The 17,566-nt window shown below is 35.8% G+C and overlaps 1 protein-coding gene across 2 annotated transcripts in view; it reads left to right on the forward strand.

Moving 5' to 3' along the window:
- The first annotated feature begins 375 nt into the window (after nucleotides 1-375).
- The window catches only part of LOC126210161 (speckle-type POZ protein-like), a 45,199-nt gene continuing 28,008 nt past the window's right edge, over nucleotides 376-17,566 (forward strand). The window contains exons 1-2 of one of the 2 annotated variants that reach the window (XM_049939313.1): nucleotides 376-475; nucleotides 14,571-14,660. In XM_049939313.1, coding sequence (XP_049795270.1) covers nucleotides 14,621-14,660 — 40 coding nt within the window. In that variant the 5' untranslated portion in view covers nucleotides 376-475; nucleotides 14,571-14,620. Of the gene's footprint in view, nucleotides 476-3,267; nucleotides 3,389-14,570; nucleotides 14,661-17,566 lie in introns of those variants that run through there. The other variant, XM_049939312.1, reaches the window with a different exon arrangement.

Below are 17,566 nucleotides of genomic sequence, written 5' to 3' on the forward strand. Positions count from 1 at the left end.
ATCAGACATTACGGATCACTTGATAATCACTTGGTATTGGGTATGAGAATTTTAAAACTCTGTTTCTCACAGAAACATTGGTGAATGCAAATACAGATCTGTATAATGAATTTCTTTTCTACTAGTTTGTTTTAGCTGTAGCACCATTCCCAGGTAAACATCTAGTGGGAATAGATACCAATATTGCACCAGTGAGTAAACTGTCGCGCTTCTGTTTGTTCTTAGATCGCTATAATCAGCTAACTTTTGTTTGTATAGAATATTTTGGCTCGATTTAAACCAAACTCAAATGCGATATGGGGGGAAATTGTGCCGCGGAGTTGGCCACTCTGGAGAAGCCAGTCATTGGCTGATAGCGTACCGAGTGACATTGGCTGAGACGAAATCGGGGAGTTCGTCTGATGGTTTGCTCAATTGTAGTCGCAACGTAAGCTAGTAAGTGGATACAAACTGCAAAGCCGCCCAAATTTTCGCAGTAAGTGGTGGAATTGATTACATTAAAACTCTTAATTGTTTTTCCTGTAGTTGCATCAAAATAAAGACTAATTAAATAAAGAGTCCGGAATTTTTTTGGGTACACAGTTATTGTTTTGCTTCGATGCCAAAAGACAATTCACTAGAGTTACGGTACCCTCGTTGGTTTTTCTTCCTTAAATTGTTCCTGAAATATATACATGTGAAATCATCCAGAGGGTTAAATTAGTATGGCATGTCGGGTTACAACTACTAAAAATTTATGTTCCGTTAAAATCGTGGCATATGCTCCATTTAGGTTTACGATTTCTGTAGTGACTTGTCCAGAGCTGATTTTTGGTTTTTATTTGCTTGCCACTGTTTTTTAGAATGACCTGTGAACACCGGTGAAAGATTTGTGAAATTTGGAGCACAATTTGGTGTAGTTTTGTTATTTATATGTCATGTTACGTATTTGGATACCTTTGCTTATGTTTCCTCCCATGCTTTGTTATATTCTGTGCCGTGTTATGTTGTTTTAGTTGTTGTTGTTAAGTAAGTAAGTAAGGGGGGAGGGTACTACCGTTCGATCATAGATAGCTTTTTCGCCCTTATGACAGCCTTTTGGATATGGTAATTTTCAAATGCAAAAATGAATCGTGTGAGATTGATGACTTCATCTGAAACATTGCAAGTGTACCATGAAAGGTTTGGTCATCAAAATAAACAACATGTGAAGAATATTTTAAAAGGAATGAACATTAATGTGGAAGATGCCAAGAGTGAATTTTGTGACGGCTGTGCGGTTGGAAAGATGCATAGGCTGCCATTCAAAACACGAACAATACACCCTACCAGTATTGGGGAATTAATCCACGCGGATGTCAATGGACCAATGAGCACGAAATCTTTTGGAAGTAAGCATTATTATGTATGTTTCAAAGACGATTTTAGTAAATTTCGTCGAATTTTCTTTTTAAGACACAAAAGTGAAGTGTGTACTGTGCTTAAGCAGTTTTTAAATGAAGCACGAACTAATGGACATGTTGTCAAACGATTTAGATGTGATGGTGGCAAAGAATTTAACAATAAGAATGTCAGTGAACTGCTTGCAGACAGGGGAATAGAGCTACTGATTCCTCTTCCTTACACTCCTGAACAAAATGGTGTGGCTGAACAGGAAAATAAGACCATTGTTGAAGCTGCCCAGTCAATGCTAAATCCGAGTAAATTACCTAAAGGGTTGTGGGCAGAGGCATGTAACACAGCAGTCTACCTAATAAATCGTACTGGAAAATCTTCAGTTGAAAATAAAACCCCTTATGAACTATGGTTTAATCGACAAGTAGGACTACTTGATCATCTCAGAATTTTTGGCACAGGCTGCTATGTTCACATTAACAAACAATTCCGTTCCAAGTTTGATGATATGGCAGTTTTTGGACGACTTGTTGGATATGTTAATGACAAAGATGGGTTTAGAGTTCGGATTCCATCTAAAAGAAAAGTGGTGTTAAGTCACGATGTGAAATTTAAGCCAGAAATTGTTTGTGATTTACATAGTGATCATGTTGAATATAGTGATCATGTTGAATCTGAAGTCCCTCAGGAAAAATTTAATGATCCGAATTCATCTAAAGATGACCAATGTAAATCTCCTAGGATGTACACTTCTGGAGGAAGTCAAACTCAAGAAAAAATTGGCACTCTCGATTCTAGAGAAAGTCAAGAGTCGAGTGAATCTGATGAAAATAAAGAATTAACACAATTTCTAAAAGCAGAAGCTGCTGAATCTTCTAATGAAGAGAAACAGAAGAATAAAAGACTATGAAGAAAACCAACCTGGATGGAAAGTGGCGAATTTTGTATGGCAACAAGTTGATGCACTTGAACACAAAGATCCAAACTGTGTTTCAGAAATATTGCAGTCAAACGAGAAGGAAGAATGGATGCAAGCTATCAGTGAAAAGCCTCAATCACTAAAGAAGACCGAGCGAGGTGGCGCAGTGGTTAGACACTGGACTCGCATTCGGGAGGACGACGGTTCAATCCCGCGTCCGGCCATCCTGATTTAGGTTTTCCGTGATTTCCCTAAATCGCTCCAGGCAAATGCCGGGATGGTTCCTTTCAAAGGGCACGGCCGACTTCCTTCCCCGTCCTTCCCTAATCCGATGAGACCGATGACCTCGCTGTCTGGTCTCCTTCCCCCAAAACCAACCAACCAACCAATCACTAAAGAAAAACAATACCTGGGTGCTGGTTGACCGTCCGAAGAATGCCAAAATATTGCAAAACCGAGGAAGAATTAAAGATTTATGCCGATGCAGATTTCGCAGGTGATAACTGGACAGAGCGCTCAACAACTGGAATTCTTCTAAAGTACTCAGGTGGTGCAGTGTCATGGACAAGTCAGTTGCAGAAAGAAAAGCAATAATTCAGGTCATGCAGAATCATGGACAAGTCAGTTGCAGAAAGCAAAGCAATAATTTCATGATTTTTTTTCTTTTCGAGGAAGTGTTAAAAGAAAAGAAAAAATTCCTTGACGTCTATATTAATGTGCTGCTCCATGACTCTGCTGTCAATATCTTTATTCTTGGCTTGTATGTAACTTCTGTTGTTTTCTTTCAGTAAATGTGTTTTTTTTTCGTATCCAGGGTGTAATTGCAAAGCTAATAAAATGTTTTCTTGCCTTTAAAATAATATTTTTCATCAGTATAGAATATTTTGGCTCGATTTAAACCTAACGCAAATGCGATATGGGGGGAAATTGTGCCGCAGCGTTGGCCACTCTGGAGGAGCCAGTCATTGGCTGATAGCTTAGCGAGTGACGTTGGCTGAGACGAAATCGGGGAGTTCGTCTGATGGATTGCTCAATTGTAGTCGGAAGATAAGCTAGTAAGTGGATACGAACTGCAAAGCCGCCCAAATTTTCACAGTAAGTAGTGGAATTGATTACATTAAAACTCTTAATTGTTATTCCTGTAGTTGCATCAAAATAAAAACTAATTAAATAAAGAATCCGGCTTTTTTGTAGGTACACAGTTATTGTTTTGCTTCGATACCAAAAGACATTTCACTGGAGTTACGGTACCCTCGTTGGTTTTTCTTCCTTAAATTGTTCCTGAAATATATACATGTGAAATCATCCAGAGGGTTAAATTAGTACGGCATGTCGGGTTACAACTACTAAAAATTTATGTTCCGTTAAAATCGTGGCATATGCTCCATTTAGGTTTACTATTTCTGTAGTGACTTCTCCAGAGCTGATTTTTGGTTTTTATTTGCTTGCCACTGTTTCTTAGAATGACCTGTGAACGCCGGTGAAAGATTTGTGAAATTTGGAGCACAATTTGGTGTAGTTTTGTTATTTATATGTCATGTTACGTATTTCGATACTTTTGCTTATGTTTCCTCCCGTGCTTTGTTATATTCTGTGCCGTGTTATGTTGTTTTAGTTGTTGTTGTTAAGTAAGTAAGTAAGGGGGGAGGGTACTACCGTTCGATCATAGATAGCTTTTTCGCCCTTATGACAGCCTATTGGATGTGGTAATTTTCACCACTTGTTTAAAAGTGGTAAAGACGGGCACTATCTTTTTAGCTGGAGGGTTGTTGCTATGCAACTAGAATGGAGATTATTTTAATGTGGTGGGTTCTAGATGATGAATGTTAGCTGTCACCCTAAAGTGCTTTTGTTTCAAGTCTACTTGTGTTGTCCTGAACATACTGAATCACAGGCATTGCAGGTTAGCTGATATATTCCTGCTTTCTTGAATTTACCTTAATGGTTTTGTATTTTTAATATTTTCTGCACTTCGTTATTTGTTATATATGCCACAAGTATTCCTTGTTTTCTTATGTTTCCTTTTATGTGTGTTATTTTGTAGACAGATGTCACTGTCTGCCATGTTTTCCTGTTTGTTGTTTTCTTCATCTTGTGTGTTCATGTATTTTCTGTTGTGTGATTGTTAACTCTCCGTTCAGTGTTGGTTTGGTTCAATTTTTCTACTGTGTTTATTTTATGTGTGTTATTTTGTAGACAGATGTCACTGTCTGCCATGTTTTCCTGTTTGTTGTTGTCTTCATCTTGTGTGTTCATGTATTTTCTGTTGTGTGATTGTTAACTCTCCGTTCAGTGTTGGTTTGGTTCAATTTTTCTACTGTGTTTATTTTATAACATTTCTGTGTTTATTTTGTAACATTGTCCGTGGTCATCTGTCTGAATGTGAATAACAAAACAACATACAGAATAGAAAACAGTAAGGGAAACAAGGAATATATGTGGCATATAGAACTGATAATACACTGGAGAAAAGATTAAAAATACTCAAAAGTAGTATATACTCATGTTAAAATAACTTTGTGGTCAACTTCTCAGAGAGTGCAGTAGAAGGGGCTAGCTACTTGCCAGTCGGGAGTTCTTTCTTTGAGCATCATGCAGCACAATGTGTTTGTTTTATATGTACGCTCAGAGCCTGGTCAAGCCCCCCCCCCCCCCCCCTCCACCTTTACACATGAGTGTGAGAGACAATGAAATCAAATTTCGAGACCACTAATCCGAATCAAAACGGTGAAACAAATGTTTGTCAGACGTACGTCAGAAACGTAAATAGTGCAGCAAAACGTAAGAACAAGCCACAGCAACTTATTAAGATCCAGAATTCTGCAATGAGCAGGAAAAGTCATAAGTAAATGCTGTTAACATCCCAGTACACAGCCTAATCCATAAATACCAAACCAAATCAAATAGTTCTTCATACCAAAGCCTCACAAATCCCTTACCAATTTCTATAGGTTATTCTTAATACTAAACAACAGACACAATTAGCAAGCAAATAAAAACCTTCCATATCCCGGGTCAGGTCCAATACAGCAATAGTAAGTGTGAATGGGCCATATGCAATGATTTTAACAGAAGGTTGTATCTGAAACAAAAATTAAGTTCGGACAATGCCCTAAGAACATTTTGTGTTTGCTGATGTCATGATCTATTAATTTAAACATATGGCTGGTTCTGTTGGCAACCATACAAAATAAAAAGGATAAAGTACACATGTAGTTTAAATCGCTAAATCTGAAGTAATGTATTCCTACCAGACTTAAAATGTGCCTGTATGTATTTCAGGTACAGTCAAAGGGAAATACCCAGTGGAAGTGCCACAGTTGTGTTGAAACATATTTGTGTATTAAAACAAATGAGCAACTGTGTTCATGCCAAAAAGGCAGATTCTCTCTAATTTATAATTAACAGATTTCATTTTTTTTTGTGCAACTCACTGTATAACTATTATTCATGGCTGAGCATTAAAATCTTTTTATGTACCTTCTCAAATAGGCAGTAACTTTCACTAGGCTATGGAAATAAATGTGTAGCTTCCATGTTCCACATATGAAGATTGAAGCCTGAAAAGGTTCTAAAACCAGTTGATGGATTAAACAAAATTTTAAAAAATTGACGTGTTGCAATTTTCTGTATTTATACTAAATATGCAGACATGAGTTCTAAAAAATACCCATATATAATGGATAAGCTGAATCTGATAGAAATTGTAATTTTGTAAAGAGCACATTATGTGTTTCTGGACACACAAACCAAGTTGGCAGCCTTTGCACAGCTTTTAAATCCCGTCAAGAACTGACTGAATAAGTATGCAGCTCTTTGACAGTGCTTCTGTATCGATAACTGCATCAACTGAGGTTATTGTTAATTTTGTTTGCCAGTGAATTATTATGCAACATAATACAATAAAGATTCCAACACACTTCTATGGGGCATACCTGTGGTAACTTCTACACCTGTCAGTGACTTTTCCCTCTAAGATAGCATGCTGCATCCTTTGTTCCAGTAAATCCTCAACCCACTGACAAATTATGTTTGGTACTCTGTATTCTCTGACTTCTGTTAATAATTATTTTGTGTGGTACAGGGCAAGATATAGTTCTGCTTGCTGTTTGCTTTCACAAATGTCTTTGTGAGAAAAATGCGCATGTGTGTGGAATTTTTTTTTTGGGTGGCATGTTGGAGGTCAGTTATTTCGAGCTCATTATGTTTGAGCTCAGGATATTTTCTAAGATCAACAATAGGTGGATTCAAGGATATTGGACAGTATGGTTTTGTGAAAAGCTCCTTCCACTCTTTTTTGTAGAGAATGGACTTAACGCATTGTGTCCAAACACAGAGAATTGCCTAAAGATGGAAATAGCTGCCTGAACGCTATGGCCTGAATACAGAGTAATGTCTATCAAATATTGACTGTTAATGAATAAACTTACAGATAATTAAAACACGAGGTTCTTCAGTGTAAATAAGATTGTTTCCTTCATTGCATTTGCTAATGTATGTAGCAAATTTTATTGTGATCAATGACTACTGGGTCATTCCATATCAAATCACCCAATAAAAAATAAATTTTACACCCACCTCCTGAGATTTTCATGAAATTTGGCTCAAATGGTTCTAATACCATCCTGACAACACCTGCAATTTTTTTTCTGCTGTATCTCTTACAGTATTTTTTTTTTTTTATAAATTTTTAAAGTTTTTATGTTTTGCGTTTTCTGAACCTTCGGAAATGGTCAATTTAATTTGTATTCAAAACTTTAAATTTGCTTATCTTAAAAACTCTTTTAGATAACATCATGAATTTTTGCAGCAAGTTTATTTATTATACATATTTGAAGATAAAAATGATGCTATTAAAATATATTAATATTTTCTATGAATATATATATATATATATTTTTTTTTTTTTTTTACGGATGTTTTGTTCTATAAGAATTGCAATATCTAGAGTCTCAGACCTGATAGAATGCTCAAATTTGTTTTAATTTACTCTTAAACATATAGGCTATTTGATAAAACAAAAATAATGATGGCTTTTTAACATGTTTATTAATTATAGTAGATTACATTAGAATTATGTACAAAGATACTTACGACACTTATGTATAACCCAACTGATTGCTTGAAACATTGAATTTTTTGAGTAATTTTGTCTTTTTAATAAACATTAATGCTGATTCAAACTGTTTTTCCACTTCATCCAAGAGCTTTCAGTTCTTTTGATACAGTCTTTTTTGAAGTAATACATTCTCCCAGTGCCACTTGATTGAGGTGCGTCTACTACACAGACTATGTGCTCCAAAGGCACTATGCAGGAATCTTATCTTTCAGGCCAATAAAATGATGCAGCAGGTCCTGAAGGATGTAGAAATAGAATTTCTGCATCTTCTTCATCATTGAATATTGTTTTTACCAGTCCAAAGTACCAGTTACCATCATAATTTGCAGCCACATAGCTATTTATGGATGGTTCAACACGAACCCAATCAGAAGAAGAATGGAAAGAAAAGACTAAGGAGGGTTTTACACTATCTGTAGTCCTTCTAATTTCAAGGTTGTTTGTTGGAAGTGGTTTGAAGTTATGAAAACTTCTTGTTCCAGGAATGGTTTGGGTCGCTGAAAAATGTTTTTCTACTTTTAACCATAGCAAATCAGCTTCTTTTTTGTCAATAAAGTGAAAATGAATGTTTTCAATATTTTTTTCACAAAACTTATACACATCGATTGCTGTCATTATTTGTTCTTTGTCTGAAAGCTGTAGACTGGCTTTCCTTAAAATTCTTTTAATAGTTCCTCCTAGGCCATCACAAATTGACTTCCCATGACTTGTTGCAAAAAAAGAGTGTTGGGCCTTCAAATTAGTCTCTGAAGTGTTCAGTCAAATTTTTAAAACTGTTTCTATTTTTGTACTGCCCAGCACAACCATCTGTAAAGTAGTGAACTGAGTCAATGTCAGTATGATGTAATGACAGCGACTTTGTAATTTCTTTTTGTACAAAGTTAACAAAACCAGTGTCATGTTCTTTGTCATCACTAATAAAACAGTGGTTGGAAACAAAAACATTGTTTTCCTCATTTCTTAGAAAAACTCCAACTGGGTGTAGAGTACAACCACCTCTATTCCAGTGGTAACTTTGGATCTCATTTTGTATAACAAAGGAATAATTTTCACTGAAATCCATCACAATAATTGCTGTTTTGCGTGGTGGGTCTTCTTTCAATCTTTTAAAGGCTGCTGATTGGGATTTTGCTATAAACGAGTTCGGGGTGAGCTTTTACAATGACCTAATCAATAAAGAAATGTAGTCTTCAACACTGATAGACTGTTTGATCATTTCTGCCCTGTCTGTGTTAACCCACTGACTGATTACAATTTCTTCTTCTAAATCATAATATTCACTTAGTTTTTCAGTTAAGCACTCTGTTAGTACAGTATTTGCAGGACAGCTGTTGCAATGATGTAGCATGCAGTTTTGGTTTTCTGTGTTGCACACAAGCATCTTAATTAGGTCTTTATAAGATTCTTAAATTTTCACAGCATCCAGTAATAGTTTAACATTCTGGTGGATACTGCATACACATACAGTGTGTGTGCCTGCAGCACCAGCAAGGATACACCATTTAGGTCTCAAGAAACAAAATTTTGAAAATCCTACTTCTACCTCGGGATTCTCCTATTTGAAATAATAATAGTTTTCTCAAGTTACACAAAATGAGTCTTTTTTGCATGTACACATTTTCTTGAACACTTACTTTGTCTTTCGTTCCAGGTAGCACTCTGGAACTTTCATCCTTTTCATAAAAATCTGTTACAAGTCTTACCGTATTTTCAGAAAGTTTTTTACCTTTTTTTGGACCAGGAGTTTCCAAAATACCCTTTTCAGATTTTAGCTTTCTAGCTTGTCGCACCATGTACTCACTTACATTAAATGCTTTCATCACTTTATTTCGACTCCAAGAATCTGGAGCCAAGGTCAGAATCTGGATTTTTCTAGACCTCCCAACAGATGAAATCTTCTCTTTCATAAGAGAAATCATTACATCAAAATTCTTTGCTTTCTCAACCACGCTTTTATCTTCTTCGTCATCATCAGAACCTGGTGCATCATATTTTAATGCTTTTGAAACCACCTTTTTTGCAGTCTTTTCAATACTGCTAACCTTCCTTTTAAAATAAGACCCTTTACTTTGTTCTGACAAGCCATGAAGCTTTATCGGTGTTAAACCTAAATAATCAAGAGCAATGTTTGTTTGTACGAGGGATTCATTTCTGGATTCCAATGATTCTAATTCAACCATGACTTCATCATCTGTTTCACTTTCATTGACTTCAACTCTTAATTTTTCCTCACAAAAGTTACGGCATGTTGAGCAAAGCTTTTGTCCGGGTTTTATGCTAATATTTTTTGTCAGTAATTGTTTAGAAAGATCCAAGCCTACACTTCTCAATGATTTTTTGATGGGCTTTTTGTGTTTTTTTAGTGGGTCTACACATGTTGTTTGATACTTTTCAAAAACATTTAAAAAGTAGTAGCTGTGGTGTGAACATATATTCTTAAATTCACACAGATTAATTCCAGATCGTAAGTGGATCAAATCTTTTTCTTCCTCACTCAATTCTGATACCGGTTGTAACTTTTTTGAAGGTGTGTAGGTTGTTTGGAAACAGTCAGATTTTTTAAATAACCCTACACTACAGGTTTGAATATCTGACATACTGATTTCACTTTTGGTCTGATTACTGTTCTGGTTACTTTTATAGGATATTGGAAAAGAATCTCTGTAAACTAAGTAACAGTACTTACTGAGAGTTCGAATAAACTTAATAAAATACTATCCAAGCACTATTTAACACTGTAATAATTTTTTACTTCAAAACACAGGAGTAACAAAACAAAATCCAAGTGTACATTGCTACTCCAAGAAGACAAAAACTTATTTTCGGTGTCTAAGTCACTTGGTATTTTTTGTTTTTAAAATATAATTAATATTATTTTAAAAATTAGATAACTATTAAACAGGTTAAAAAGCCAACATAATTTTTCTTCTATCTAATAGCCTATACAATTAAGAGTATTTTAAAACAAATTTGAGCTTTCTATCAGGTCTGAGACTCTAGATATTGCAGTTTTTGTAAAACTAAACATCCGTTAGCTAAAAAAAAATAAAAAACTTGTAAATTTTTTTCATTTGGAAGATTTTAATATATCTTTATGGTAATTTTTTTTTAAACATTTAGATATAATACATAAACTTATTCCAAAATTTCATACTGATATCTTGAGTATTCTTTAATATACAAATTTTTTTACTTGTGAGGACACGTTAAGTTACAATTTCCGACTGCTGAAACAACGCCAAATCTAAAAACTTTAAAAATTTATAAAAAAAAAACTATAAGAGATAGAGCAAAAAAAATTTACAAGTGCTTTCAGGATGATAAAAGAAGTAATTGTACCAAGTTTCATCAAAATCTGACATGGTTGGTGTCAAGGCCTGGGTGACTTGACATGGAATGACCCTACTACATCAGAGTAAGAACATTTTGGTTTCCTTTGTTTACACAATTGTTAGCTACTATGGACATTCACAGGAGCACAACTATTATGGAGTGATCCCTCAGTGTGTCTTTTTATTTTATTTAATTAATTAATTAATTTATTTATTTTTGCATAAAAAACCATTACTGTGGTGAATGTATATTTTGATGACTTCAAGTTGTCTGAGACACATTTTGTAATTAGACTTCATGGAAACTTGAATTTTTTTAACATTGTAGGATTTAAAACACTTGGACAACTAAAATACAGCAAAATTTATGGTATATTTTTATTTTACGCATTATTAAAGTAGTAGTAGATTGTTACCTCTCCACTAGTTCACAGATTATCATAAGTGAGAGAATATTACAGGTTCCCTATGAAAGTATATTGGGGAAGGCATTTCATTTATGAGAAATTGTTGGTGAAATCAGCTTTGAGTTTCCTGCACTTCATTCCAATGTAGAGTGACTACTGTGTTGCACTCTGTACTTTTATGAAAGGAGAAATTTGGCAACAATTTAAATTAAAAGATCAAGAGGAAAGTAGTTATATATTCTCATGAAGCTCTGAATCATATTTCACCCAGGCCATCCTAGAACATTCCAAAGAAATTGCAACACCACACAGTTGATGCATATCTTGTTTTCCTCCAAATAGAAAGCCTACACATTACAAGGTCTCTTGCGAGACTCTTCGTGAAGATCAGTCTCATCGCGACTTTTGTCTTTGGCTAAACTTGATGTAACACAAGAATTCACACCACAAGCAACATCAACAAATGTGGAGAAAATGGCCAAAGGCTGTCTTTCATTTTTTCCCTGTTCACTCACAGATAAAGCAAGGGGAACTTGACTGACTGTATGCATCTATACAAGCCATAATTTGTCTTATTTTCATGCACTTTCTGTGAAATGTATGTTGGCAGCAGTAGAGTCATTCTGTAGTCAGCTTCAAATGCTGGTTCTCTAAATTTTCTCAGAAGTGTTTCTCGAACAGAATATAGTCTTCCCTCCAGGGACTCCCATTTCAGTTCTTGAAACATCTACTGGTAAAAAATCTAGCAGCCTACTTATGAAGTTGTACAGTGTCTTCCTTTAATATGACCTGGTGTGGATCCCAAACACTCACGCAATACTCAAGAATGCATCACACTACTATTGTCCTTGGTCTTCTGTACAGATGAATCACGTTTTCCTAAAATTCTGCCAGTAAACTGAAGTTAACGACTCGCCTTCCCTACTAGCTTTTCTATGTGCTCGCTGCATTTCATATCTCTTTGCATAATTATGTATAGATATTTATTCAATGTGGTAGTCGAGCAGCATGTTACTAATGCTGTATTTGAGTTTGTTTTTGCTACTCATTTGCATTAACTTACATTTTTCTACATTTAGAGCTACCTGCCATTCATAACACCAACTAGAAAGTTTGTCTAAGTCATCTTGTATCCTCCTACAGTCGCTCAACGACACCTTCTCGTACACTACAGCATCATCAGCAAACAGTGGCAGACTGCTGCTCACTTTTTCCACCAGATCATCTGTGTATATAACAGCGGCCGTACCACGCTTCCCTGGCCTACTCCTTACTATATCTGTGTCTCTGATTAATACTTGCTGTCGAGGACAGTGTACTGAGTTCTGTTAGTGAAGTAGTCTTTGAGCCACTTTGTTAACAGTCTGCAGTAGGACACAATGTCAAATGCTTTTCGGAACTCGAGGAATATGGAATCCGCCTGTTGCCCTTCAGCCATAGTTTTACTGAGTAGTACCAACTGTCACCTGTAACATTTCTCTGCATATTTTCAGTGGCTTTCACCAGCTGAAGGACAGCCTTTGTGGGAGTGCTGATCTTCTACACCGTTTGAAAGTGTTTGACTGTCTCTGCGTTTCCCATAATAAATTTGAGAGTAATACAAGGAAGTCATATGTTGTTCAGTCAAGCAATGAATATTTAAGCCATATTGTGCCAGTTTGTGTGGCATATACCTTCCGTACCCAAACCTTCCATGGCAGGGTACAAACATTTCAGTGACCCACACTATTGGAGTTGCAGAAGATAATGGTTGACAGTTCTCAATGAAACGCAGAAATATTTGTGATATTGCTGGAGACTTGCCTACTTCCTTCCCTTCCTCCCAATCATCTGCAATTTTTAATTATAAAGCAGATAATAAAAATAAACTTACTTTACTAACATTTCACCTGAAATCATCTCTGCCCACTCCCATTTGTTACAAACAAGCTGTGATTTAAAAATGGCTGAATACACTAATAGTCCAGTTAGTGCCTACAGTTCAGTGATATCACAGTCTTGTAGATAGGATAAGGGATCGTTAACATACTGTGCTTTAAATCTAGATAGTTTCAGATTTGCTATTTCGTCTAGAATATCTGGGGTAAAGAAGGGATTCCATAGATCCAAAACAGCAGAGTTTCCTTGAAGACTTCTTGCCATCTGTTGCAGTCCAGGCAACAGCAGAAACAGGTTATATAGCCTTTAATTACATTACCTGGTGGTTGCTGTTTTCTCCATTGAAAACATCTATTCTTACTGAAGATGTGAGTTTCTCCATCATCAGCTGTCATGTCATAAGCACTTTATTTCCAGTTTAGATTTTGTTTGATCACTAAATATCTCAAAATCAAGGTGACATCGCTGTTGTTGAAGTCTTCATGTCTGAGTATTCACTGAGGTGTTCTTGAGCATCCACATTGGTCTCACATAAAACATATTGCATAGAATGTCCAGTTTTCCTTACCCCTGCCATGGACAAAAGGTAACATTCAACCAAACATGGTGTGTGCAAACACTAGGGTTCATCTTTGAGACCTCTCAGGTCCCTGGAAAAGGGCAACAACAGTGCATCATAGAGGTGTGTTAAATATCAGAATACAAAAGTGTTATGGGTCCAACTGATAGTTTATAGTTGTTACGGATTAAGTATGAATTATTAATAAATTTTTGGTTTTGTTTGATTGTCCACTGTATCTTTTACATCTAGAATGAATGAAAGGTTTAAGTCTCTGGCTGCAACTGACAAATTGTGCATCTGTACTGAAGTATTGATATTGACCATAGTTTTTCCAGTACTGTGTTCTCACTTGGAGATTATGCACTTATTGAATTGACATGTTTCACACCTAAAGATAGGAATATGGTTCTCAAAGATTGTTGTGAGTCCTCAGTAAATTATGACCATTAGTTGGTGCTTTGATTTTTTTTTATTCAATGAAGATAATTGTGGCCAACATTCTATTATTTTTATTTTGCTGGTGACAAAAATGAATCAATGGTTGTAATTTAGTCTTGATTCCCAATGTCTAAAAAATTATGTACAAAAAAATTAATTTCAGCATGGATCTCTCTGTATTGTACTTCCTTCAAGCTGAGAAGATATCCTTTAGTTTTGGTCAGTTGTTCATATTACTTATTCCCACTAGTAGAAGTGAACTGTAGCTTTACCTGTTATAGTGGTTTATAGAAACTTCTATTTTATCTGATATCTTTTATTTTACTTAATCATCAGTATTAAGTTTTATGCTTCTTTTGGATTCATATGTTTTACTAATGTCTCCATAAATATCAAAATCTGTAGATTGTTTAATGTGGAAAATTCAAATATGATAAATGTTTTGGAATTACTTAATACTGCATCTGAAATTAATCTGTCTTTCACAGTGCCATGTTTGTTTTATCTTTGATTTGTTTATTAACTTATCTTTTTGTTACAGGAGAAAGGGTTATTTTGCTTTATACCCCTCCTGAGCTCTCTGGTGCAAGCATGAACTTCAGTTCATACACTTATCGTACTTTATCTACAGGTACTAAACTTACACTGTTTAGTATGTAGTATACGCCAGTAAACCTTTTAAAATGGAACTTTCGTGAACTTTTAAAATTTGGCCAGCGAATTGGCTGTTCAAAGAAATTTGTGCTTGCATCCAGTAGTTGTTAACTACAGTCTCTGATACCTGTCAGTAATCCTCAGGTAAAGCCATTGAATACTGTCAGAAACATCACAAAGTCCACATGTTATTAGCGCTGTTAGTATTCCATGCATGCATCAAGATTGTGGTGACATATGAGCAAATTATCCAACTGACAGCACCCTCACTGATGAAATTACAGAACTCAGGTTATCTTATTGTGACAGCCATCAGCATCATCTGAAGTCTTCGATTGGGGGAAATTGTGGAGATCCAATCAGTAGCTACTGTCATGGTTCATCCGATATTCTCCAAAGCATATTGCCATGGACTCTCTAATAATGGAATCCCAAAAACACATAGTTGTGGCTGAGATTATTGTTTTATCACACTTCATTGACTGTCTGGTAGGTGTAGACTCTTTGGCATTAGCAGATCCGCTAGGTTGCGAGTGGAACATTGATGTTCTGTGCAGTGTTCTTTCACTGTGCATATAATCTGTCCTATGTAGGATACACCACAGTGGCAAGGTATTTTGTATGTTCCCTCCTTCTGAAATAACAAATCACTGATCCCAGATAGTCTATAGTCTTAGATGGTGGGCGGAAAATCACTTTTACCTGAAATTTACATAGGATTCTTGCTATCTTAAGTGAAAAATTGCAACCAAAGGGAAGAAAACGTAGAGATTTTGGGGGCATGCTTTCCTTTTTATACACTTCATGGTTCTAGGTTTTAACTAATGGTGCTCTATTAGAAAATACAAACCAGTAATGTTGGGTCTATTGATAAACTAAATGTCCCAGAGAACTATTATTCATACATCTAACCAAAACATCCAAGAAAGGCAGATAATCACCTTCCTCTGTTTACATAGGGGACCGTATGTTATTAATGTAGTTGAGGTGAAGTAAGAACTCTATTATTTTATCTTCTCTATGAGGCCATCCTATTATAGTATTGCTCACACATCTCCAATGTAAGTTTCTTTAAAGGCTGCTGATTCAAGTGCTATCTCCTCAAAGTCGTTCGTAAAATAGTTGGCTACTAGGGGACAGCACATTAACATTTGGGATATCAGACCAACTGTGTGACTGGATTGAAGAGTTTCTAGTGAACGGAACACAGCATGCCATTCTGAACAGAGAGAAGTCTTCAGACATAAAAGTAACTTCAGGCGTGCTCTAGGCGAGTAGTTAGGACCGTTACTTTTCACAGTACATTTATAAATGACCTAGTAGATAACATTTTAAGTTCCTCAAGGCTTTTCATGGATAGTGATGCTGTTGTATACACCAAAGTAGTGACACTAGAAATTGTGGTGAAATGCTGCAGGAAGGCTTCCAGACCATCAACTTTTGGTGCAGAGTGTAGCAGTTGATCCTCAACCTGAACAAATGTAATGTACTGCGTTCGTCTAAATCAGGGGTCTTCAAACGAATCCGGCCATGACATAATTTCATCTGGCCTGCCAACAGTACTTGAATTTGCTTGATAAAATGTATTTAATGTGTGACATATCTGCTTTACTGCTGGTGTTACTAGGACTACGCGCAGCCATTAAGTTTGACATTGGAGCTTCTACAGCAGAATCCATGTATGGTGAACCACTTGGACTCCCCTTGTAATTTTTCAAGCAACAATGTGGCCACCCTTCACAAGAACATTCGTTCCTACTTCAGCGAGTCAAGAGTTCAGCCTACAAATTTGGCCTGTCATTGACATATGGCATATGGAGTCCTAGGAAATCTTGACTTGAAGAAGCATTTTTTGAGAGATTTTCAGATCTTGACAACATTGAGAGTGAACCTCTTCTTTTCCATAATTCGTTTGATTGTAACCTTGATGATATGGCCACTGACCTACAGTAGCACCTCATTGATTTTCAAACCAATGACTTTTTGAAAGGGAAGCACAAATAAGGAAAAGTTGTTGAATTTTACTGCTGTTTATCTGATGGTGAATTTCCGAAACTGAAGAAATTTTTCGCTAGTATTACATCCATGTTTTGAACAACTTATGTCTGTGAACAATCATATTTAGAAATGAACTTTCGGAAGTCACTATATCGAACAAGGTTGACTACTGTACATTTGAAACCAATTGCCTTGATAAGATACAGCAATACCAAACTAAACAATATCTAGAAGACCAAATGTCAGTTCAACAAATATCTTGTTGCTTAATTTGTGAGATTCAGATATGTGCACCCTAGGTCAGCTACACCTATCTTTTTGCTAAATTGCGTTCTTTGATAAAATTTTTAGTAAATAAATAAGTAAATAAATATCTTTGTTATCCTTGTGTTTTATGCATTACCTGTCACTCACTCATGATTTACATGGGATGCTGAACTTAAATCCTTTTTCCCTGAGATTTTGTTCTGGAGTTTAAGTGTTGTAGAGAACAATGATGCGCATGCCTTTTTTTTTCTTCCAGTTATCCAGCCTCTTGTGAAAAATGATTGATGGTCCCTGGTCTAAATCATATGCAGGAGCACTAATGTAGCTTATTATTAGGTAAAAGATAGACCTTTATGACTTCTAGGAAGGTCATACAGTCCTGGTGGTTCATAACAATGCAATCTTAACCTTACGAGGGTATTTTGAGATAACTAGGAAGAATTTGTGAATACAAAAGTTTTTCATTGTACACATCCTGTAGGGCTGTAATCAGTCTTCTTGTAGATAGAATCACTGCTAGACCATACTTCTATCAACATACGAACTATGGAGGCAACATCTGTGCTATCCCAAATATCTTTTGGTCCCAAACATCCAGCACTTACTGGTTTATCTCTA

The sequence above is a fragment of the Schistocerca nitens genome, chromosome 10, assembly GCF_023898315.1.
Source record: "Schistocerca nitens isolate TAMUIC-IGC-003100 chromosome 10, iqSchNite1.1, whole genome shotgun sequence".
In the NCBI taxonomy this organism is placed as follows: Eukaryota; Metazoa; Arthropoda; class Insecta; order Orthoptera; family Acrididae; genus Schistocerca; species Schistocerca nitens.